Source organism: Solanum pennellii, chromosome 7 (assembly GCF_001406875.1).
Source record: "Solanum pennellii chromosome 7, SPENNV200".
In the NCBI taxonomy this organism is placed as follows: Eukaryota; Viridiplantae; Streptophyta; class Magnoliopsida; order Solanales; family Solanaceae; genus Solanum; species Solanum pennellii.
The window spans coordinates 4,763,795-4,788,041 of record NC_028643.1 but is presented as its reverse complement, the minus strand read 5'-3'; the positions used below and the strand labels follow the sequence as shown (position 1 = coordinate 4,788,041).

General features: G+C 34.4%; 2 protein-coding genes and 1 long non-coding RNA gene across 3 annotated transcripts; 2 read left to right on the top strand and 1 right to left on the bottom strand.

Annotated features, from left to right (window-relative positions):
* Positions 1-6,320: 6,320 nt before the first annotated feature.
* LOC107025797 lies at positions 6,321-10,147 on the top strand. The gene is made up of 2 exons (XM_015226535.2): positions 6,321-6,400; positions 8,609-10,147. The coding sequence occupies exon 2, from the start codon at positions 8,643-8,645 to the stop codon at positions 9,912-9,914; it is 1,272 nt and encodes a 423-aa protein (XP_015082021.1). The 5' UTR covers positions 6,321-6,400; positions 8,609-8,642; the 3' UTR covers positions 9,915-10,147.
* A 3,962-nt stretch (positions 10,148-14,109) lies between these two features.
* Positions 14,110-16,069, top strand: LOC114077907. Its single transcript, XR_003579276.1, has 2 exons — positions 14,110-15,393; positions 15,634-16,069. It is a non-coding gene; the product is annotated as an uncharacterized LOC114077907 (long non-coding RNA).
* Positions 16,070-16,351: 282 nt separating this feature from the next.
* Positions 16,352-23,138, bottom strand: LOC107024447 (probable inactive purple acid phosphatase 28). The gene is made up of 5 exons (XM_015225434.2): positions 22,898-23,138; positions 22,590-22,737; positions 18,390-18,802; positions 17,699-18,166; positions 16,352-16,654 (listed from the first exon to the last, which is right to left on the bottom strand). The coding sequence occupies exons 1-4, from the start codon at positions 23,114-23,116 to the stop codon at positions 17,708-17,710; spliced, it is 1,239 nt and encodes a 412-aa protein (XP_015080920.1). The 5' UTR covers positions 23,117-23,138; the 3' UTR covers positions 16,352-16,654; positions 17,699-17,707.
* Positions 23,139-24,247: the final 1,109 nt, after the last annotated feature.

The window sequence follows — 24,247 nt, the reverse complement described above, 5'->3', positions numbered from 1 at the left end:
CCGCTAGCGTTTCTTTCCCGTTTTTGTTCAGACATTGTATTGGTGCCATTTTGGCAAGTACATATTTATCGTTATAATAAACTGTTTCTTTCATTTGATGATCTAAATGTTAGATGGTTGATGGTGAACAATTACGTATGTAGTAGAATGTTTAGTAAGCATGTTAAGAAACAAAAAGTTTCAAATTTTCTGCTAAAATTAACCTAGACGAAGTAAGAATGACGTAAGTAGGCTTGTCTGCGACCTCTGAGAGGTCAACGACGCCGGTCTCGTCTGGGGTCTAGACTCTGGTCGTGACAGGTGTTCACATTTGTTATCAATTGTGTTTGCTTTGTATTCCGCAGCAAGTTGATTACGATGTCTCCAGATCAAGTAGCTGAAAAACTAGATCGAGGTATGAACAATGGAGAAATTATTGGTTCTTCTACTTTGTCGTTTAATACAGTTTCATCATCTAAAGGAATTGACTACAATCATCCTCTGTTTCTTAGTTTCACTGATGTGAGTGAAGTTAGCCTTATCTCTTTTCAATTACTTGGTGTTGAGAATTACACATTGTGGAGTCGATCCATTACACTAGCTCTATTGGGAAGAAATAAGATAGGATTAGTTGATGGATCTTGTAGGAAAGAGATTTATGGGTGAAGAATTATGGGGGCAATGGGAGAGAGAAAATATCATAGTATTAACCTGGTTAATGAATTATGTATCTAGAAGTCTACTTAGTGGTGTAGTTNAGAGATTTATGGGTGAAGAATTATGGGGGCAATGGGAGAGAGAAAATATCATAGTATTAACCTGGTTAATGAATTATGTATCTAGAAGTCTACTTAGTGGTGTAGTTTTTGCTTCCAGTGCTTTGCAAGTTTGGAATGACTTGAAAGAGAGATTTGATAGAGTAGATGGTTCTAGAACATACAATCTTCACAAAGACATTATAACAATGCAACAAGGTACTCATTCTGCATCTGAGTATTATACAAGACTTAAAACTTTGTGGGATGAGTCTGAACTGTTAGTTCCTCCTCCTTGTTGCAATTGTGATAAGTCAAAGGGATTTGTTACTCACATGAATAGGCAGAAGTCGTATCAATTTTTGATGGGGTTAAATGAATCGTATCATCCATCCAGGAATCAGATTCTGATGTTAAATCCTTTGCCAACTATCAATCATTCTTATGCTATAATTGTGGGAGATGAAAGCCAAAAAACAGTGATATCCAACTCCAACAGCATAGGCATGAATGCAATTGGTGTTGACCCCGTGGCTATGTATTCCAAGTCAGCATCAACCTAAGGTGTAAATTAGAGATTCAAGAGAAATTCAGTCTTAGTTTGTCATTTCTGGAAGTGTAAATGTCATAGCAAGAAGTGTTGCTACAAGATTGTAGGGTATCCACCTGACTTCAAGTAAAAGAGAAAGCCACAAAGTACTGCCTCAGATGTCAACTCTGATCAGGTTCATTTCTCATATGGTATGAATACTAATGTGTAGGTACCAGGATGGGGAAGAAAAGCTGAGATTTCTCAAAATGATCATTGTAGACCAGGTCCTTCTTGTTCTTCATATTCTCAAGAGTTTTTAGCACAAGAGAAACATTTCCTCATCTGATTGTAATGCTACGCCTGCTGCTCATATTGCAGGTAACTCATTACATGTTCCTGGTAGTCACAGAATGTGCATTGTAAATTCTGGTGCTACAAATCATATAGTGTCTGATTTGAATATGTTGATCAGAGGCACTGTTTTCAAACTAGTAGTATCAAAAGTTGTAATTGTTTTGAGTTGATTTATGTTGATCTTTGGGGTCCATATAATACAACTATATTTGATGGAAACAAGTATTTTCTTACTATAGTGGATGACTTCTCAAGAATAACTTGGGTTATTTCTTCTTAAACATAACTATGATGTTTCTGCCTCTTTATAACTGTTTATGCAATATATTCATAATCAGTTTTGAAAGAATGTTAAAACAATAAGGTTTGATACTGAGTTTGTCAACTCTACTTGTGAAAGCATGTTTCAAAAGTTAAGCATTATACATCAGATATCTTGTCTATATACAGCCCAATAGAATGGGGTGGCTGAAAGAAAACACAAATATCTACTTGAAGTTACAAGAGCACTCAGATTTCAAAAAAAAGTTCCTATCAGATATTGGGGGCATTGTGTATTAGCAGCAACCTACATTATCAACAGAACTCCTAGTAGTGTACTTCCTTTTTTGACTCCCTATGAGAGATTATATGGTAGTAAACCATTATTGTCACACTTTAAGATAATTGGCTGTCTGTGTTTTGCCAAAAGTCTTACTGAACATGATATACTAATTCCTAGAGCCAGGTCAGCTGTACATATGGGATATTTACAACACAAAAAGGGTATCTTCTACTTGATCTTACTACCAAAGTTTTCTTTGTGAGCAGAGATGTTGTCTTTTGAGAAGACATTATTCCTTTGTCATATGACAAAAACTCTGGCAGACATCAGTTATTCACATATGTGTTGCAAGGAGGTTCAGATGAATTTATCCAAGAATTGTCTCAGCCAACTTATGTATCCTAAAATCTTGAGCATCAAAGCTATGATTCTTAAATTGTTGGTCAAGGAGTCTGAGAATCTTGGAGACAAAGAGCATGTTCATGGCATGTCTAAGATTTAGGTAATACAATATGTGATCCTTTATCATATAATAACTCAGATAGTTCTTGTTTTGCCCTGACACTCTTTTGGGCTCCAATCAAGAGGGTCAAGAAGTTATTGTACCCACTGACCTCAGAAGATCTACTAGAACTAAGTAGTCTCCTGCTTAGATAACTGATTTTGTTACGTACACAAAAGGTAGTTAAATATCCTATTGGGAATTATGTGAATTATAATCATCTCTCATCCTCTTATTAGTGTTATATTGTTGCTGCTTCTTCACTGGAGGAGCCTAGTACATATTCAGAAGTTGTGACAGATCATAGATGAATAGATGCTATGAAAATGGAAATTCAAGCTTTAGAAAGTAATAATACTTGGGTGGTCACTGACTTACCACAAAAAATAAACCTATAGGCTGCAAATAGGTATACAAGATTAAGTATAAGGCTTTTGGTGAAATAGAAAGGTTTAAAGCAACGTTAATAGCTAAGGATTATAGTCAACAAGAAGACATAGATTATAAGGAGACTTTCTAACCTGTGGTTAAGATGGTAACATTGAGATCTATAGTTTCTCTTGCAGCTTCCAGAAAGTGGCATATTCATCAAATGGATGTCTTTAATGCCTTTCTTCAAGGTNATTATAGTCAACAAGAAGACATAGATTATAAGGAGACTTTCTAACCTGTGGTTAAGATGGTAACATTGAGATCTATAGTTTTTCTTGCAGCTTCCAGAAAGTGGCATATTCATCAAATGGATGTCTTTAATGCCTTTCTTCAAGGTGACTTAGAAAATGAGATTTATATGCAACTTCCACAAGGTTTTGTCAGTCAAGGGTAGAAGGTTTGTAGAATTACAAAGTCACTATATGGTCTTAAACAAGCATCACTATATGGTCTTAAACAAGCATCAAGACAGTGGAATCACAAAATGACTGAATCTCTTGTTACTCTTAAGTTCAGACAAAGTCAGTATGACTATTCTCTATTCATTTAAAGATCAGAAGTTGGTAAAGTCATTGTGCTTATGTATGTAGATGACATGTTCTTTATTTGCAGCAATATTAAATTGATTGAAGATACAAAGCAAGTATTACAAAAGGTGTTTAAAATGAAGGACCTAAGTGAACTAAAGTATTTTCTAGGCATTGAGTTCACTAGGACAGAAAAGGGCATACTTATGCATTAGAGAAATTATATCTTGGAGCTTATAGATGAAGTAGGGACGTCGACAGCAAAGCCTACAGGAACTCCCATTGATGTTAATGTCAAGCTAACATCAAAACAGTATGATGAGCAAGTGAGGAACAAGGAGAATTCTGAAGATCAACTGGTGGATCAAAAATCATATCAAAAAATGTTTGGAAAAATTGGTTTATCTTAATAGGACCATGCCAGATATGTCATTCAGAACTCACACTCTAAGTCACTTCTTACAGCAGCCAAAGAAGTCACATATGGATGCAACTTTAAGGTAGTTAAATATCTGAAAAAGCAGTTTGGACAGGGTAATCTATTGACTAATTCCTTAGATGAATTGGTTACTGCATGTTGTGATGCAGACTAGGCCTCTTGTCCACTTACCAGGAGGTTTGTTACAGGCTACTTGATCAAGATAGGAAATTCTCTAGTGTCATGGAAGGAAAATAAACAAACCACAGTTTCTAAGAGTTCAACTGAAGCTAAGTACAAGGGTCTAGCCTCTACAGTGTCAGAGTTGATATGGCTACTTGGAATGTTAAAGGAAGTAGGAGTTGAAGTGCAACTGCCAATACAAGTATACAGTAACAGTAAAGCACAATACAAATAGCTGCAAATCTAGTATATAATGAGAGAACAAAACATATAGAAATAGATTGTCATTTTATAAGAGAAAAGATACAACAAGGTTTAATAAAAGTGACTATATACTAACACAAGAACAACCAGCAGATATCTTGACAAAAAGACTGCCTAGAAGTCAACATGAACATTTGTTATCCAATCTAGGAGTGTTGAACATTTTTGCCCTACCTAGCTTGAAGGGGAGTAATGAGACTTCATCTGAGTAGCTAATAGTTAAGTAGTTAAAAGGTGATTAATGTGATCAAGGGTAGAATAGTCTTTACTTCTTTAAGTTTGTTGTAACAGATTCTTCATTCAATTAATTAGAGGAACAACTATAAATATATGTTCTCTGCATTGTATGATTAGCCCTTTGAGCTCAGAATGAAATCTTCTTCTTTCTCTTCTAGTAGCTTCTGTAAATTGTGTTTACGTTCAGAAACTTTTGATGAAATGTAGTTAATTGTTTTAGTTGTCCGATAGTTATACTATGCAAAAATAACTGTGAAAAAAATTACATCAACATTAATATGTTGGACCTGTGCTTAATCTAGTATATATATATATAGAAGTAACCAACAACCCTTCAATACATTCATTAGCGATGCAAAGAAAGCTCTGCTTCTAAAACTTGGAAGTGACCCTTTTTGGGGAGAAAATGACATAAATAGTCTCTTAACTATAGGAGTAGGTCTAATAGGATCCCTTAACTATATATTTAATGGGTTTAGTCCTTTAACTATTTAAAAACTTATCAGCCTTGGTCCCCTAAATATACACTTACAAAATTTAGTTCATTAACTATAAACTTATTTATTTTAGTTCTTTAAGTATTTGAAAACTTTTTGGGTTTTTGATCTTTGTCCATTTTTCAAAACAAATAGCTTAGATTTATATTAACAGAATTCATGCCTTGAGAAATTATATCATATAACCATTTTTTTTGTTGTTTCTCTCTCTTCGCTATTTTTTCTTCAAATTAACCTTATGCGAAGAACCTTAATCTCAACGATTTAAAATAAAATTCAGGAGGAAAGAAAATATAAGTCATAATTTTATTCAACAAAGGATAAAATAAAGCATATTATTGCTACTAATGACTTGAATATGCTAAATTTCATTATAAAAAGAAAAAAAAATTATCACACGTTAAATCTAAATTTTGTACTCCAACGACTTATTCAACAAAATTTGTTTAATTTTTCAGAAATTAAAATTTATAAAAAGGTAGATTTGATTTTTTTTAAATTTTTTTTACAGGTCATACTTGTTATTCTAATCATTTTAATTTACGTAAAGAAATTTGAATAAATCAAATGAAATCCGCATTCAGTAACATATTCACGTGAAAATTCAAGTCATCAACAACAATTATCTGCTTAATTTTATCCTCCATTGAATAAAATTAGGAGTTATATCTTCTTTCTTCATTAATTTTGTGTTGAATGGTGATGTTATTGTTATTTTCATAAGAGAAATTTAAAAAAAAAAGGCGGGGATAGAGAATCAACTTAAAAAATCAATAAAAGATTTAATTTCACGAAGATTTTCGTTAATATAAACCTAAGTTATTTGTATTAAAAAAATAGACAAAGACCAAATCTGATAAGTTTTTAAATACTTAAAGGACTAAAATCAATAAGTTTATAGTTAAGGGACTAAAATCGATAACTGCATAGCTAAGGGACCACAACTATAAGTTTTTGAATAGTCAAAGGACTAAATCTGTTAAGTGTATAGTTAATGAACAATTTCAGACCTACTCTTATATTTAAGGGATTATTTATGTCATTTTCTCCTCTTTTATTTTGGAAAACAAGCTGCTGCAATGACAAATAATATTATTTTATAACAACCCTAGCTACAACACCAGTGAGAAAGGGAACCTTTAGCCCACCCAATCTTCAATTTTTGCCACAAATCAGGTTAGTTGCCTATTTTGGATTTGCTTTATTAAGTGTTTTTGTGTATTTGTTCAAATTTTAGCTTGGTTGAATGTTGTGAGCATGTTCACATAGGCGACAAATTTAGGATTTTAACTTTATGATGGGTTTTGATGAATTTTAGAACGACAATTTTAATTGTCAATGATTTTTTTAAACATAAATACAAAATGATGATATATGAGCTTCCAGCTTGTCCCTGGTGCCCCTTCTTGATTTATTTTGATATATCATTATGTGTTGATCCAAGTGGTTTGGTCAGGTCTTTTGCTCTTAATTAGCTTTGTAGATGATAATTTCACACTATGCTTGAGAGTCTGCAACTTTGATCTTTTTGTTGGTATTAACTTTATGTATGCACCTAACTCATCCAAATAACAATAACACTGTATCTAGTGTAATACCACAAAGTGGGGTTTGAGAAGGATAGAGTATCTTCAAATCTTGCCATTACCTTAGAGGTAGACAAATTGTTTCGATAGACCTTAAACTCAAGAAAAAACAACTCAAAGCAATATATAGAAATAAATAATAGAAATGGAAAAAAAATAATGACAAAATATTAGGATTGTCAAAATGAGTCCATATATAGGTACCCCACTCAGAATTTTATAGGTTGAACTCAAGATAATTTAAATTTTGTCAATCTCAACCCATTCAAGTCTTAACCCATTTTAAAAGGATTTTCGGTTGAGTTTAATTTAATCTTCAATTCAACCCTTTTTAAATATATTTATTCATATTGAATATATGAATTTCTATCTACTTTGTATCTTCTGAATTTATTTATCCATTCTTTCCATTTCTAAGAAATAAAACTGTTTTTTTTTCATAAAATAGATGTTGAATGAGTCATCTTAAGTATATGTTTATTTGGTTGCTACTATTTTTAGTAACTTTATACTTCAAAATCATAACTTATTTTTTTTCTTGATTTGGAATTCAAATTGTGGTTACAAAAGTTAAATAATAATATGATATATTCTTGAGATTAAGTGAGTCAAATTGGGTGGATCATTACCCAACCTGATTTTAGCTAAACTCATTGTAATATCTCAACTTTTAGTCCAATCTGTGCATTTGACAAACTAGACAAATCATTCTAAACATCAGTAATTACCAATAAAATAATAATCTAAGTGTAAAAGAAACCATAGATAATAACTGAACTAAAAGGACAAACAACTAAAAAAAGTAATACTATGACTAATAGTATAAGACAATAAGTGAGACAATGCTCAACTATCTAACAAACTTCCTACCCAATACGTGACCTCCATAATCTCCCATCTAATGTCATATGCTTGGTAAGTTGAAGATGCAACATGTCATGTCTAACTCTCCCCAATACATCTCCAGTCTACCTCTACCTCTCCTGAAACTATCCATAGCCAATCTCTCACACTTTTCACCTTTCACTGGGGCATCCTTGCATCTTCTCTACACATGCCCAAATCATCTGAGTCTCTTTCCCACATCTTGTCTTCTATCGAGGCCACTCCTACTTTATCTCAGATATCTTCATTCCTAATCTATTTACTCCTACAATGCCCACTCATCCATCTCAACTTTCATATGAATGTGGGAGTTTTTGACTGGCCAACACTCCGCTCCAAATATAGCCGGTCTAACCTACCTTATCAAATAAAAAAAAGAAAAGAAAATCTTCTCACTCAAATACAGTTCACTTTCATCCTTGTGAGATCCATGTCCAATTGTGTACCAAGCAACATAAAGAGTACTTGATTTAATATAAAACACACCATTGACAAGACTAGAAAAAATTCAATCGACACCACTAGCTTTCAGGAAAACTAACATAAGAAGTACAAGTTGAATGTCCAAGGAACAAGTTAGAAGGACTAATTACCAAAGAAAGTGAAAATTCTAAAATACTTATTGATCAGAGGGACAAGTTTTATCATTCATTATGCATAGCACGTTTTTGCTAGAACAATTTCTGCCTTACAAGTGAAGTTTGGCATGTTCTTGAAGAAAGGTCAAAGAATGAGTAGAATGATACATGTATGGACAATGCATCGGTAAACCAACGAATTCTTAGTGGTCAATGATATGATATATCTTAATGATAAAATGATAGGACTAGATGTACACAAGAACTGCCTTTTCTACTGCATATCACCATTCATTTGATTTCTTATGGATCCAACTTGCTTTCAACTTTTGCAGGTTGCTCTTGTTGTCATAAAGTGCTAAGATAGCCATGATCACAAGGGGAACAACCAAAAGGGAAGATAAAAACCATTTAGCCAAGAAAAGTGTTCAAACAATACCTACTGCATTTGTGGCTAAGAGAACTAGAAACAAAGATAAGACTATATTTAATGAAGCTCTTGAGGAGAGCAATAAAAAAGGAAAGTTAAGGAATGTGTTCAAACCTACTGAATCAGATATTGTGTCAATAGAAGTAAGTGATGGTGAAAATATGGAAGCAAAGAAGGAGGTGGAAGAAAAATATCTTGTGGGAAGGGTGAAAAAGAGGGCTTCCCTAGCTGAGGAATTTGACAAAATGGAAAGACCCTCAAATGGGCAGAAAGTAGCAGGTCCTGTTGCTGAGAGACCTAGTTTTAAGAGAGTTAAGAGAAGAGCTATCAAGGTACAAAAGGTGAAGAAAATACTGAAAGGAAAGGTGATTGACCCTACAGTAGCAGAGGAGCCAGGGCTAAAAGAGCTCAAGAAAAAAGTGGACCGTCAAGGCTGGTCCCATTTGCTCCTTGATCCTCACCCAGTGGTTCATGAGGATGAAGTTTGTCAATTCTACAAAAGGTTTAAATTGGTTAAGGGAGACACAGTTGAGACCACAGTAAAGGGGGTAAAAATCTCATTTACTGATAAGGACTTGGGAGAAATATTGAGAGTACCAACTATTGGGTGCGGTGAATATGTGAAGAGGGGATGGATTGAATATGGACCTGAGAAAAGCAGGGTGTACCTAACTACCAAGTTTAGCCAAGGAAGAGATGTTGATGAACCCAGGAAAGTGTTCAAAGGAGAAATGACTCCTTCTCATAAGCTCTTGTTTGAGCTGGTAAACAAGTGCCTCTTGCCTAGATGTAAAAGAATGAATGAAGCAAATTGCTTGGACATGTTAGTCATGGATGTCATAGATCAAGGAATGCTGGTGAATCTGCCTTCTCTAATGGTGAAACATATGACAAGGGCAGCAGAAGGATCACATGCTTTGCCCTATGGGTTCTGGCTAACCAGGGTTTTCACCCACTTTAAAGTCCCCCTGAATATAGGGAAAAGGGGAGGAAAGAAGGACATGATCAACAGGTCTACACTTGCAGAGTGTGACCTCCTTCCCAGAGCACTTGGTTTTAAGAGTAATAGCTTGATCACACAGTTGATCAATGAACTTGAAGAGGCAAAGGCTGAAAAGGCAAAGGCAGAGGCTGAAAATATAGTGTTGAAATCAGAGATTCAAAAGGTGAGATTTTGGCTCATCACAAAAGGCTGCAGCTGTAACATCTAATAAAGAACCCGGTGCTTAGTTCCTACTCCTCCGTTATGTGTGGCCAAGTCAAATACTTTCTAAACCCCATTTGAGGAGATATTTTTCTAGTTTCTTGTCTGGTTTATAGTAATTGGGAGTTATAAGCAGATTAATGTTACTATTTTTAGTTGGATGCATTCATAAAATCTCCTTTTGCTTAATATGATGTCTTTTTCTGACTACTATCATTGCATTTCGTTTTTACAATTACTTGGCGATCATATACCTAGTGGTCATGTGGTATAAGTTTGATATTCCTCACTTGCTTAAACTCTGCTGCTTTTAGATGATGCCAAAAGGAGGAAGATAACATGATAACTGACTGAGGTGGTTTAATACTGAAAATATTGATGATTACTTATACTCAAGATTTCTTATAAAAGAACCAGGTTCATACTGCATATTTGGTTTTATGTATTATTAGGTTGTAATTCTGATTTTTCTTAATGAAAACTAATTTTTGTAATCTTGTCGTGTTTTTAAATATTTTTGTCACAAAACAATCAATTTTGAATGTTTAATAATTAACGACATTTTCTTTTCATGAGATTTGGATTTGTACGATTTTTATGTTCTTTTATCATTTTGTACCATTTGAAATAGTAAGGCTGATAACTGTTCTTTCGAGGAGCATCTCATTCTTCTGACTGAGGCACTACTTAACCATGAGGCGAATCGAGAGAAAATAATGCAAATCATGTTTGATACATTCAATTGTCCAGCCACATATCTCGCAATCCAGGTTGTTGGTTCTTTGTNAATTTTTTTAATCTTGTCGTGTTTTTAAATATTTTTGTCACAAAACAATCAATTTTGAATGTTTAATAATTAACGACATTTTCTTTTCATGAGATTTGGATTTGTACGATTTTTATGTTTTTTTATCATTTTGTACCATTTGAAATAGTAAGGCTGATAACTGTTCTTTCGAGGAGCATCTCATTCTTCTGACTGAGGCACTACTTAACCATGAGGCGAATCGAGAGAAAATAATGCACATCATGTTTGATACATTCAATTGTCCAGCCACATATCTCGCAATCCAGGTTGTTGGTTCTTTGTATGCTAATGATAACTACTTAACTATGAGGCGAGGCGAGAGAAAATAATTCAAATCACATTTGATACATTCAATATTCCAGCATTGTATCCTGCAATCCAGGTTGTTAGTACTTTGAGTACTTATGGTAAGCAGAAGATGGAATACCATCATATAAATCTTTAAGTCTCAAATAATTGGTTCTAACTATGAACACCTTCTTTTTACTCTTTTAAGCTCAATGGATTTAGCAACAATATCGATGTTCTATGCATATGTGCATGACAGATGACGAATACGATGAATTTGGTTTCTCAAATGTCCACATAAAGTGTCTCTAAGCTTGGTGAGCATTTACAACCCTTTTTAGTAAAATATATCCATTAAATGAATGCATTCATTTTAATGCCTCATTTGTTTGCAAAGGTTTGAACAAATAAATAAGGTAAGTAAAGCAAGAACAGAGTCATAGCATGTATACAAAATGGTGAATGTTATCATCATTATACAATATTGGAAAGTAATAACCATGATAGTGTTATTAATAATATGAACATTAAAGCTAATAATAAAGACACTAGCAATTTTGTTGCAAGTATACAATTTTCTTTCTTACTCTTTGATTATAAAGTAAAATCCTATATTGACAAATCAAGGAAGTACAATTGTTTTTCTTCCTATCATATCTTCAATTTATTTGCAATGAGTACTTAATGTATTTAACTTTTTGAAAATCTTCAATGACTTGTACATCCGTAAAGTACCAAGCAAACTTTAGAGATTGACATAACCCCTTAACTTACCCCAAAGGAGTTTTGATTTATGTTTTTATCAAAACATCTAACGGTCTAGGATAGAGGATGCAACCCAAAAAATAAGAAGGAAAATATAAGTCTAGATTGTTTGAGTCCGAATAATGGACTAAGAAGGTAAAAAGGAATATGTGGTAGCCCGGAGGAAGTGAATCATTCTTGAATTCAGATAGTGGAGGTTTCACAGTTGAGGTTGTGAAGTAGCTACCTGAAGATGTCCTGTACTTAACAAAGAAAGTGTAAGTGTGGTGTTAGTACACGACCACAATATACTGATAAGATCATTGGCTAGTTTAAGTATACGAAATATGGGAAGGCAACCATAACTCAATAAGCACATGATACACAATTACAACACAAGTACAAAATAATCCTGAAGTGAAATGCATAGCAACATGAATCATCATAACACAACAAGCTAGTTCGATTCTCTCATGGAACCCACTCATCCAAATTGTCAATGTACCGTCGTGGTACTCGATCCCAAGTTAGTGTACTGACATGGTATCTGTTCCAGCTATTAGTGTATCGACGTGGTATTCGATCCCAATCATTAACACATAGCACAATCATGACTAACACATAGCACAATCACGACCACAATGAATCAAAATCACACATGTACATTCATGCAACACATTCATTGCATGCGATTGATAATATATTATATTTCACATTATGTCACTGCGACTTCCCTAATCATATATCGTGCATGCATTACTAACATCGCAATTAACAAGCACATATAACATATACAACAACAACAACCATTACCTACCTCGAATCAAGCCCCAAAAACTCTAAAGAGCTAGAGCTTTCCTTTTGTTATGAACTCTAGTTTATTCTAGGTCTAACAATAATAGCAAATACAATAATCAATCAAAGATAACCTAATAATACTCAGATTATAACAAAATCCTAACCAATGGTCATTCCCGTGATCATTTTACCCAACAAGGATTCCTTCCACCATTAATTCAAGTTAAAGCCTTTTACCCAAAGTTAACAACCTAGATTCTAAGTATTAAGGATCAAAATACAATTTGGGGGAAGTAATAATTACCTTTATCAAAGAAATTGGTGGAAAACTGGAAATTGCCCCAATTCGCCCTTTCTAGTTCCAAGAACGAAGTCGCAAAAAATAAGAGGGTTTTTAATACTTTTCTACACAACTCCGACTAACCCCTGCTTTAGCAGCCCGACTCGCTATAGTGACATCGCCATAGCGGTCCGCTACACCATAGCAGAAATTAATTCATCCCTCTATGGTGGTGTTACACCCTCTATAGCGGCTTACACGGAGGTAGAAACTTGTAAATCCTTCCCCAAACTCCCATTTCACAACACACCTTCGAATCTTAATGCTCTAAACAAACCTCTCCACGTCAATTCAAATTTTGAGGAGTTTTATTCACTCGAATTCGATCCCGAAAAGCTCTATGGATTCCTTGATGTCTTAATTAGCTGCTATGAAACAAGATCCAAGCTTAGACATGCCACTCAATCCATTTGTGGATTGCCCTAAACCTCACCTTAGTCAGATTCTATTTGAGACTGGCACAACTAATTAGAATTTTTCATTCGTTACTCAAAAAGTTTTCTGGCCCAATTCTTTCGCCTTTGGCCTCCCCATAAAGACCGGAAGGGGTCATTACACTTCGAGTATAAGAATTGCTCAAAAGAATATCATAAAAACTTTATCAAAATGTTCGATTGGTTAAGTTAAGGGTTATGCCAATCTCTAAACATTGCCTTATTACTGTACAAATGAATTGGTCATTGAAGGTTTTCATGAAGTTCTGCATTTCTCAATGACATTAACAAAAAATGTAAATAAATTGAGGGTGTAATTGAAAGAAAAAAAATTATACTTGCTTGATTTTTCAAAAATAACAAGTAAAAGTAGAAATCAAATTATAAAATATTGGACAAGTAAATCCAACGGAGTTAGTATGCATGAAACAATCTATTTCTGTTAGAGATAAAACATCTGCATTGTTCCTTCAAAACAATTGTTGTTTGAGTAATTTTTGCACCCTTTTGCATAGATATTGAAACATGTTTTGTTTTCACTTCGTTCAAGTGCTATTGTCAATAAATTTATACTTAATTATCGTCAAACCACCTAATTCTTTTATATCATTTAGGGAAAAAATGTAATATGTATGGAATTTTAATTTTATATATTTGCTTCATAGGAAGCTGTATAGCTTAATCAGAAGAGTTGATAACAAAGCAACTAAAATATTAGTCAATATTGACCCACAAAATAGTGTCAAATGTCATCAAAGAAAGGCTAATTTTATAAATAAATAAATAAAAATTCGATGAAGTCATGTAGGCGGGCCGAATGTTCTCTTTTATTGCCTCTCTCTTTTCCCTGCATCCCCAATTATTACCACAAGAGAAGAAGAATAAGAAGCAGCAATGGAGAAGAAAACCTTAAAATCCTCAAAATCAGTTGCCGCTTTACCATCCTCCATTGACGAGAGGACAACATTGTCAAAGGATGTTATCATGGACTTCTTCTCAAGGCTACCCACAAAGTCATTATGCATATTAAGGTCCGTTTGGAAACAATGGTGAATCATACTTGATGACCCATTCTTCAAATCCCTACACAGAACAAATTCATCTCAGAAACCCAACTTGCTATTGCTCCAAGAAAAATCCTACCTTCATTGCATAATCTACGGTACCTCTACTACTAAACTAACTCTGTCATCAATTGATTTTGAAGGAAATCATAACTTCGACTTCACATTTACTTTAGATGGTTATGTCAATATGTTGCCATCCAAATCGGAGTTGATTTGCTTTGTTAGTATCCAAGGGTTTTATGTATGTAACCCTAGTACTCAAGAATTAGTTAAATTACCTAAATCTCATTTTTGTGATATGAAAGATGGTAGTGCATTTGGGTATGTAAAGGATAGGAATGAGTATGTTTTGGTTAATGCTCGTTGTATTAATTATGAAATTGAGGTGGACTGATTGTTGTTGTTTAAAAGATTGTTATTGGTGGATTGTTAGTTTGAAATGCCCGTGTTATCTTCGTTTGTCAGGAATTTTGATTGAAAATAGTTGTTATTGGATTGGATACAATGACAAGTATGATAACACAAAGATTGATGCAATTGTGTCGTTCGATTTGGAGAAAGAGGAGTATAGTACATTGGTGTTACCAGAAGGTCGTTTTGATCCTGAGGGAGTTTGGAGTTTGGTGGAATTGAAAGGGTTGTTGATTCACCCGAGGACGAATCTTTCAAATATCCATGAAAGATTCAAAGAATCATACATGGGCTAATTAAGGAGTACATTATTGATTTGAGCATGTTTGAGTTTGGCTTCGATTTTATCACTCCTCTGGATTATAAGGAAGGGAAGATTCTTATGGATGTTAAATTCGAAAGTCTTGAGTGGTATGATGTGGAGTACAAGTGTTTCAAGAAAATAGACAATCTAACTTCACGACGATGGAGATGGTCTGTACTTTAAACTGATGGCTTGTTTTCCTTGGGAAGTCGATATGTAGGTGGGGTATAATGTTTTCAGGTACTGTATATGGTTTGCTTCGACAACCATAGTGTTTCACCCTTTGCTTAGAGTAAGTAAATTAGTTAACTTTGAGCAAACAATTTTGTGGAGTTATCTTGTCAATTCCTGTTGTTGAACCATTTATATATGAAATGATGTTGGAAGACTAATGTCATATTATCATTTACTTCACATGTGATACAAATTGACATCTTAGTGTTAACTAGCTTTATTCTAGTCTATGAATATTTGATTCTGAAGATGTGAACTGAAAAGAAAGTGGTGTGGTTGTTTTGTTCTTAATGGACAGGACTGCAAATAGTGATGATTATGAAACAGATTGATGTTGCTTAAAGGTATTGTAGATTGCAGAGTTTAACTTGGTGCCTTAGCATCCTGCACAGATTATCTTCTTCCATCTGCAGTCTGTCGAAAGAAATGGTTATCGACTTATCGTTGTTGAAGTGCTTATTTTTGCTGCTGTCTTAGCAAGAAAGCATTTTATCTTTGTATCTATGCTTGGTGGCCCATTTTTCTATTTCTAGCTTAGTGCTTATGTGCAATTTAACTAGCGTTTGGTCATAAATTTGTTCTCTCATTTTAACGAAAATGGCTAAGATGGAACTATTATGTGGGGCAAAGTCTAGAGGAGATTGGTATTGGTAGAGTAGCATTCAACCCCGTCTTTTTGCTCTTTCGACTGGTAATCACATTGCTATTTCACTAATTTAGGGGATAATTATCTACCTTCCCATGAGTTTTTGATATTTTGAGCCACCTGGCTAGGTGTATGGCCAAGTGTATTTGTGTCAAAGTTATATGGGGGGATACAATATATTTTCTTATTTCAAATAGTTTAACGCAAACTCTGAAGCCTGAATACCACTACTCATCATTTGAACACAACTTTTTAAAAGTAAAATATAGGCTTAAGTGATCGACAGATCTATAAAATTATCCACATTATTCATTATACCTCCAACTCAATTTTATACCTATTGTACGCCTTTACCCTTTTCAAGTATAGATTATTTCAACATTTTTTTGATAATCGACTTAAAATATTCAACGTGTGAAATGCATTCGTGGTGACGATACAACTTACATAATTGGTGCTAATTATTTGTTAACAACTACCATGGTATTACAAATTTCTAGCCTACTCTTGCAAGTTTTGGACATTACAAGTTTACAACACACACTCTTCACATAAGTGAAACAAATCACCCTCAAACTCCAATAGTTTTACGTGGAAGCATCAACCAAATCATGAACCAGCTCATAAAACTCCGAAAGTGTACATCAACCATATCGAATATATTGAGTGGATCCTGAAAATGAAAACAATAGAGGGAGGTTAGTGCTTCGTAAATCCCTTCAAGCAACGGAAAAAATGAGGAAGTATCGCGAAAAAATCTAATTCAATACACAGCCATGAAAAGAAACAACCACAACATACTAAATACTCATTTATCAGTAACCATCAAGAATGAATGGAGTGAAAAAACATCAAATCACATTATTTTCTCCAGAAAAAAGATGTTAATTTGATTGAAACCATAGTTGGTTTTAAGAATGAAGCCGAGATTCATGTGATTTCAAGCGAACTGAATTACACATCTCATCTTCACCCGCAGCCTTGTGGCCCCCATCCCAACCACCCCACCCCATCTTCCATAGTATCTTGTCGAGATTATATACAAATGCTTTTAGGGCAATATTTTTTGTTTACATTCTGAACAAAAGAAATTAAATAAGAAAGACAACTCTAGCTAAGGTTGTTAGCTAGTGACCTTCCACCATACAACAAGCCAGCAAATTATGTATGACTAGATTCGACTCAACGGTAAAAACTGTTCGCTGGATGATCATCATATGAATAAAGATAGATAGATATAGGTTGTCTCAACAGGTTTGTGAACCAATTTGTCAAAATGGACTGTGTTATTAAACGGGAGACTCATTTGGACAGAAATAAGTTGGGCTGGAAGGGATTAGATACACTTACAAGCACCTTTCAAAAAGCTTTGATCAAACACTAATTACTGCTCAAGCTCAAAAGTATCTTTCGAGCTAATTAGCCAAATACAAATTATTTCTCACTAAGAACACTTAAAGAAAAACACACTTTTTCAAAAAAAAGTTTATTTTAGAAGTTAGACCAAATAGGCTATATAAACAAGGCAATTAAGATAAAAAGTTTAAAAACTATATATATATACAGATAGAAGTTCGGACTCTTCACTTTTGATTCCGCACCCGTGTCGGATTCTCCAAAAATACACTACTTTTGGAGAATCCAACACGCACCAGTTGACATTTTCAAAGAGTCCTAGCAACAGATCATATAACCATATAGAATGAACAGTCTGTACCTGATATTTTCATCTTGATGAATGAATGTCCCACAAGACTTGCTCATCAAACTTGGTCAGTACACCATCATCGAGTCGTTTCCACGTCCTGATCTTCTCCATACCCATCCAGACTTCCTTTCCCTTCCCAAGTTCTGCCTGTATTACCCTTGCTCTTCTAGGCCAACCAGCTACACCATAACCATGATATCCAAAGCCTCCGCCATAGCAAAACCACATACCTTCTAGATTCCCACAATAATCATTATTATGATCATGACCTATAAAAAAAGCCTTAACATCCCTCATAGAGATAAAGGTCTTCAAGACTCCAGAGTTCACTAATGAACATGCCACATATTCCCGGTACGTGCCAACAATATCTTTAATAGGACCTTGACGGATTTCTGGAATTGGGATGTGGAAAAATGCTAGTGCAGGATTCAGCGGAGGAATCTCCACTGATTGATCAGTAAGTTTCCATTGTCCCTGTGATTGTATTGACCTGCAAAATGTTAATAAACTCTGAATAGCCTAAACCCACTCGTCAGAGCAGAAACAATTAACTGACACACAGAATAGATAGTTCTAATAAATGGAAGATTTGTAAAGAATGCTGAACAGGGAATCACCGAGTCACGTGCATAGGAAGGAGAGAGAGAGAAAGAGAGAGAGTTCATATGTTTCCCTCTAATGTCAGTCATAACAATACCTGAAATCTTTTAGAAAGACCACGAAGCCAACTTAGTTGAGATTCTCTGATCCAGTTATAAGTCCGGACACCGTCAACAATAGCTCTATCTCCACTATCTAGAAAATATAGGTTAAGAACGCTGCTGTTACTTAAGTATGAGCCAGGTGCACCCCGCACTTCAAGATTGTAGTTGCCAAATCCATCAATATTTGTCATTGGTTGCTGTTTCATTGGATCCATTGGAAATGTTTGTGAAACGGAATAATCCATCAGGGAGATGAAAGACATAAGTTCTTCACGAGTCATAGTAGATTCTTGATCATGGTTCCCCAAAACTGCTGCCCATGGAATTCCGGATTCTATAGCAGGAGCAAAAACTTCAAACAGAGATTCTGCAGCATCAGTAGCACTTGATCCAAATATGTTATCTCCTATATAACAAAGTCAAGTGAGCTTTACAGTTAGTACAGAAGATCAAACAACGATAAAGCAAATGATATGCTATCACTACCAAGCAACACATATGTGGAAGAACAAGGACAATGAAATTGCAGTTGGAGATACGGGAAAAGTAGAAGTTCAGGGAAGTACATAAACAAGTGTAAAACAAGCAATGAAAAGCAAGATAACAAAATGAAATACAACACATCAAGCTGAAATTACATAAGACTGGTGCTAGTAGCCTTGTTTACCTTGAATTAAGCCAAAGAAGACTCAATTCATCATTTCAAGGAACATCAGCTTAGGTAAAGATTATTTTATACAAATACAATAATTTAGGATGAAGTAGGGATTAAGGAGGAGTCAGAGGAGAACAGACAGAGGGAAGAGTTTAAAGGAAAACAGAGAGGAAGATGACGAGACACGAACAAAACAAACGAGGAAAAAGAAAAGTGGAACTGCCAAAAGATGCTTAAGGGCGTTAAAGAGCAATGATTTTGATTCACCATTAACTAATCGAATCTCATCATAACGACATTATCAAGATGTTAATTTTACATAGACTCTAGAGTGTAAATATTTACGAGGAAACAGGAAACTAAAACAAGAGAAAAGTAACCAAGAGAATTAAAATATTACACCAGCTCCTATTTAAAACCTACCACTAAAACATCAGATAAATAAATTCAATCAAGACGCCTTATGATTATGCCGCAAAAATGTAGTCAACGGCGGAATTAAAAATCAACCTACAGATGTTTTACGCCCAATCATTCCAGATAACGCTTCATCCTTTGTATATTTATAATTGAACAAATTAAAACATTAGACAAAACTCAATCATGATATGGCATGATTATGCTGCAAAAAGCGTAGTCCATGACTTCATCACTTTGTTTCAATATTTTTTTATTAATCTTGAGGGCATTATCTTCACAGGAAAATTAATGGGCTATTTTTCCTCAGCTATATGAATGCACCAAGGCTGGAGAATGTGTAAGTGCAACCTATATCAGTCAAATTCACTGACCATGCAATCTTCATTTACGAAGCTACTTGGGTGCTACTCTTTTTTTCTGAGAAAGTTAACATCTTGGGTGCTACTTTAATTAACGACAATTCAAAGTAGAGGAAGAACCTTAACATTAATTGTTGTCCACTTTGTGATGTGTTTATAGCCTAATCATCTATTTCACTGCACTGTGACTGGACCAACAATATTGAAATTCAGTCAAAGGTCATTCGATGGAAACTAATGTGGAGTATTAGAGTAGATGAGAGTTTGAAAAGAGTTGATGTAATGTTCATTGTCGTTATCCCAAAGCTGGAGCGGGCTACAAGTATCAAGTAGTATAGGCCTATTAGTCTAGTAAGAAGCATTCATAAGATCATTTCTAAGGTGTTTTCTGTTACATATTGGAAGGTCCTAGATAAGACTGTCTTCTTCACAAAATGCTTTTGTGGAGGAAAGGCAGATCATGGATGCAATTTTTTGTTGGCACATTTAGCGGTAGATTCTAATAGAAAGGAAGGTGCTTCAGTGTTCCGTGCAAGCTAGACCTTGAAACGCCATATGATCATGTGAATTGGAATTTCTTGATTTCATTATTTGGTTCTGGTGAATGGCAATCCATGTGGGTTTTTTTAGTAGTGCAAGGGAATTGAGACACAGGGATGCTCTATCATCTATGATTTCCATTTGAGTGATGGACGAATTGAGTAGGATGATGGATAGAGCTGCGATCGGTGGATATCGATCTCTCATTTAGTGTTCGTGCATGATACTTCAGTATTTTGTCATTGAGATGTGATCTTGTTGGAATACTTGGTCAAATGTAAACTTGGTTCTAGGTAATGTCTGGTTTCAAAGATAAATATTGCAAAGTGTGAAATTATACCTGTTAGAGAGGGGGATAACATTGATAGCCTTGCTTAAGTTTTGAATTGCAGGGTAGGAGCTTTTCGCACTACCTAACTTGGTCTACCACGGGGTGCTTCAAATAAGGACCAAAATGTATGGAACCTGATTCATTAGGGAGTAGAGAAAAGGCTAATGGCACTTCTCCAAAGGTGAGACAGAAGTGCTTATTAACCACACTTTATCAAGCATTACATATATTTCATGTCCTAGTTTCACCAAATCGGTTGGGAGATTGTGACATATTCCAAGTGTTGGGGAGGTTTGGAGATAAGGTATTGTTGGGAAAATGGCTATGGAGATTGGAGCGGAGAAACAAGCTTTTGAAGAGGGGTGGAAATCTAAAGATGTCAATATGTCCTATGGTTGTGGTTGATGAAGGAATATTATAAAGGGTTGGGTAGAATTTAGTGGCAGCGTTTCAATCAGGGTAGGAGACGGGAAGAGATGTTTTGGCATCATAAGTGGAGCGGGGATAAAAGTTTGAAAGATGATTTCCTTAGTACATACAAAGTCTCATGCCAAAAGGAGTAATTAGTCCAACAAATTCAGAAGATACCAGGTGAAGAGGTTTTTCGGGACTTCGAGGTTCAAGAGGAATTTCCATAATTGGGATGTGATTGAATTCCAACGATTGCAAGATTTGCATCACCTGAGTTCACACACAATGTACTCATTTGATAGTTTGTGTTAGTGTTTCATGTGCAAGGAGGCGAGTGAAGATGTGAATCATCTTCTTCTACATCGTCATCTTACCTCAAGTTTATGATGGAAATTCTTCACTGGTTTGGCATATCATGGGTGATGCCAAGCATGGTAAAGGAGTTAATATTCCGTTAGGATTGTAGGAGGAGAAAAAGGCCCATACAAGATCTAAAGAAGCTGCTGATAAATTAGCTAAGGACTTGTTATTTCTTGCTTCTTTAATTGTGATCATAGTTTTTAATACCCCTCCGTCCCATTTTATATGTGGCACTCTTTTATTAGTCGTCTCAGCAAGAATGTCACCTTACTATAATTAGAAATAATTTAACTTTAAAATTCCCTTTTACCCTTAATGACATGATTTATAACCCACACAAATATCTAAGATTTGTTTTAGATCACAAGTTTCAAAAGTCTTTCCTTTTTTCTTAAACACGGTGCCCAGTCAAACGATTAGCACATTAATAATCAGATCCGTAACTACATCCCCTGTACCAACTGAACTTTATTAGTCTCCCCGTAAAATATTTTGATTTTTCTGAGTGAACTTTATATCCATCAACATACTGTACTTAGTGCAACAAACCACAAACTGTACTCCACGAAACACCTCATACCTTTTGAAAAAAAAATTCAACACTTACCCGCGTAATGTCTAAATATTGCCCCGGTGGTGAAGTTCATAGAAGTGGAAAAGATTATACAATTCAATAGAAATAGGATTTATTATAGATCATCAGACAACATACCGTAACAAATCTTGACACACAACAAAAGTAGAGTTATTTATTTAGATTTAGCATATTCTGAATATCTATTATACTACCATTTTCGGAAAGGCAGAAAGTAGTTACTGAATCTTGAATTAGAACCTCTGCTCTAAACATCCAGAAAGGAATCCAAAAAGGAAAGTCTGTTCCTTACTTCAAATAATGTCAAGGCAATACATATACGTGACATATAAACTTTAGATATAAACAACCAGACACTTAAATTTGTATAAATTGAACAAATAGACGCACATATCCTAATGTGACCTATAAACTTCAAATATGCACAATCAGACACTTAAACTTGTATAAAATTGAACAAATAGAACGGACATATACATTATACAGGTAAACAACAACAGAAGGGGAAGTTAAAGTTTTTACCAGTAAATACAATCAAGTCTGGTTTTTCAATGTGAATCATCTTCCTCAAGAAATGAGTCGTGTTGAGGTCAGAACAGTAATTGAACTCACTCTCCAACACATCTCTACACCGAGTCACTATCCCATTCCCATAGTGCATATCCGCAACCTAAAACACACCAAATTTGGGAACAAAATTACAACACCCACTTTGCCACAATCCAGCTAAAGTTTTTCGATCTACTTCAACATTTTTCCAACAATTTTTTTATTTTATTTTTCTAGTAAAGCAAAAAAAAAAAAGAAAATTAATTATCGTAATATAGAACCTGGAGGATTTTGAAGGTTCCATCTGATCGGAAACGCAGAGGCAGATGGGGCTGCTTCTTCAGCTGGATATTTTGGTAATCAGTAGTTAGTCTATTTGAGATAATAAGTGTGTCTACAACATACAAAGTAGCAATAATAAAGATGAAGAACAACAAAGAGTGGATCCATAGTGTTACTGATTCCATACTTAGTTCAAATGGAGAAGCAATAACAGACATATACTAATACTCACTTGTAGCAATCATCTAATTTAACTTTATACGAAATTTAAATAACTTATATTATTTAATTTAACTTGATATAGAGTTCAAAAAATTTAAAATTTATGATTTTATAGCATAATTGTTTATAAGTGGGATAAAAATAAAATTTTAAGTTATTTTATTAAGTATATAAGAAGTTAAGTCATATAAATTGTAATGACGATCTAGTTTTACCTACTTTTGACTTATTTATTAGTATTTCCAATGCAAATTGTTGTCATGCTTCTTCAATTTTTTTGTTAAATGTGTTTAATTATTTAGCAGTTAGCAGGTGTAGTTGCGTTTGATTATGGAAACTACACACTTGTGTTCGGTTATACATTTTCTTGCAAACAGGATTGTCATTTCCATAATTTGCGCTTTACCCCATTTATTTCTCAAACTAATTTTTACTATAAGTTAATTTGAAATATATCTATCTATATATATATATATATATATGTTATAAAGTATTTGTATTATAGTGAATGTCTATCATGTGGAGTTCTTTTTAGGATATGGTTAAAGAGTCCTTCTACTTGGGGACCAAGTTAGACTTCTCCTATAAATAGAGTGCTCCACTTCATTGTAAATGAATTCATCAAGAGAAATAACAAGTCTTCTCTTCTTTTCTCTCTAGTTTCTTCTTCTTATTCTATAGTTTTATAACACGTTATCAGCACGAGACTCTAATTTCTCAAAAGTGAAGATTAGATTTGAAGAATTAATAAAGGTATTATTTATTCTTTTGTTTTTAATTTTAATGGTCAATCTTACAAAACTAGAGTTCACTGCCCTTCAAAGTTTGGGCAGGAACTACCTCTCATGGGTGTTGGATGCTGAAATCCACCTTGATGCAATGGGTCTTGGAGACACCATAAAAGAAGAAAATAAGGCATCAAATCAAAACTGTGCACGAGCAATGATATTCTTGCGTCATCATCTTGACGAGATTCTGAAAATCGAATATCTGACAGTTAAGGATCCACTTGTTTTGTGGAAAAACCTAAAAGAAAGATTTGACCACTTGAAGATGGTCATACATCCAAAGGCACGATATGATTGGATGCATCTAAGGCTACAAGACTTTAAGTCTATACATGAGTA

Bases quoted from the DNA above. Each gene is read 5' to 3' on its own strand.
- LOC107025797 (XM_015226535.2), top strand. From the start codon at position 8,643: ATGATCACAAGGGGAACAACCAAAAGGGAAGATAAAAACCATTTAGCC.
- LOC107024447 (XM_015225434.2), bottom strand. From the start codon at position 23,116: ATGTCTGTTATTGCTTCTCCATTTGAACTAAGTATGGAATCAGTAACA. The intron at 18,803-22,589 runs GTAAAAACTTTA...TTTGTTATATAG, and splicing joins AGACTTGATTGTATTTACTG to GAGATAACATATTTGGATCA. The intron at 18,167-18,389 runs GTATTGTTATGA...ATACAATCACAG, and splicing joins GTCTTTCTAAAAGATTTCAG to GGACAATGGAAACTTACTGA.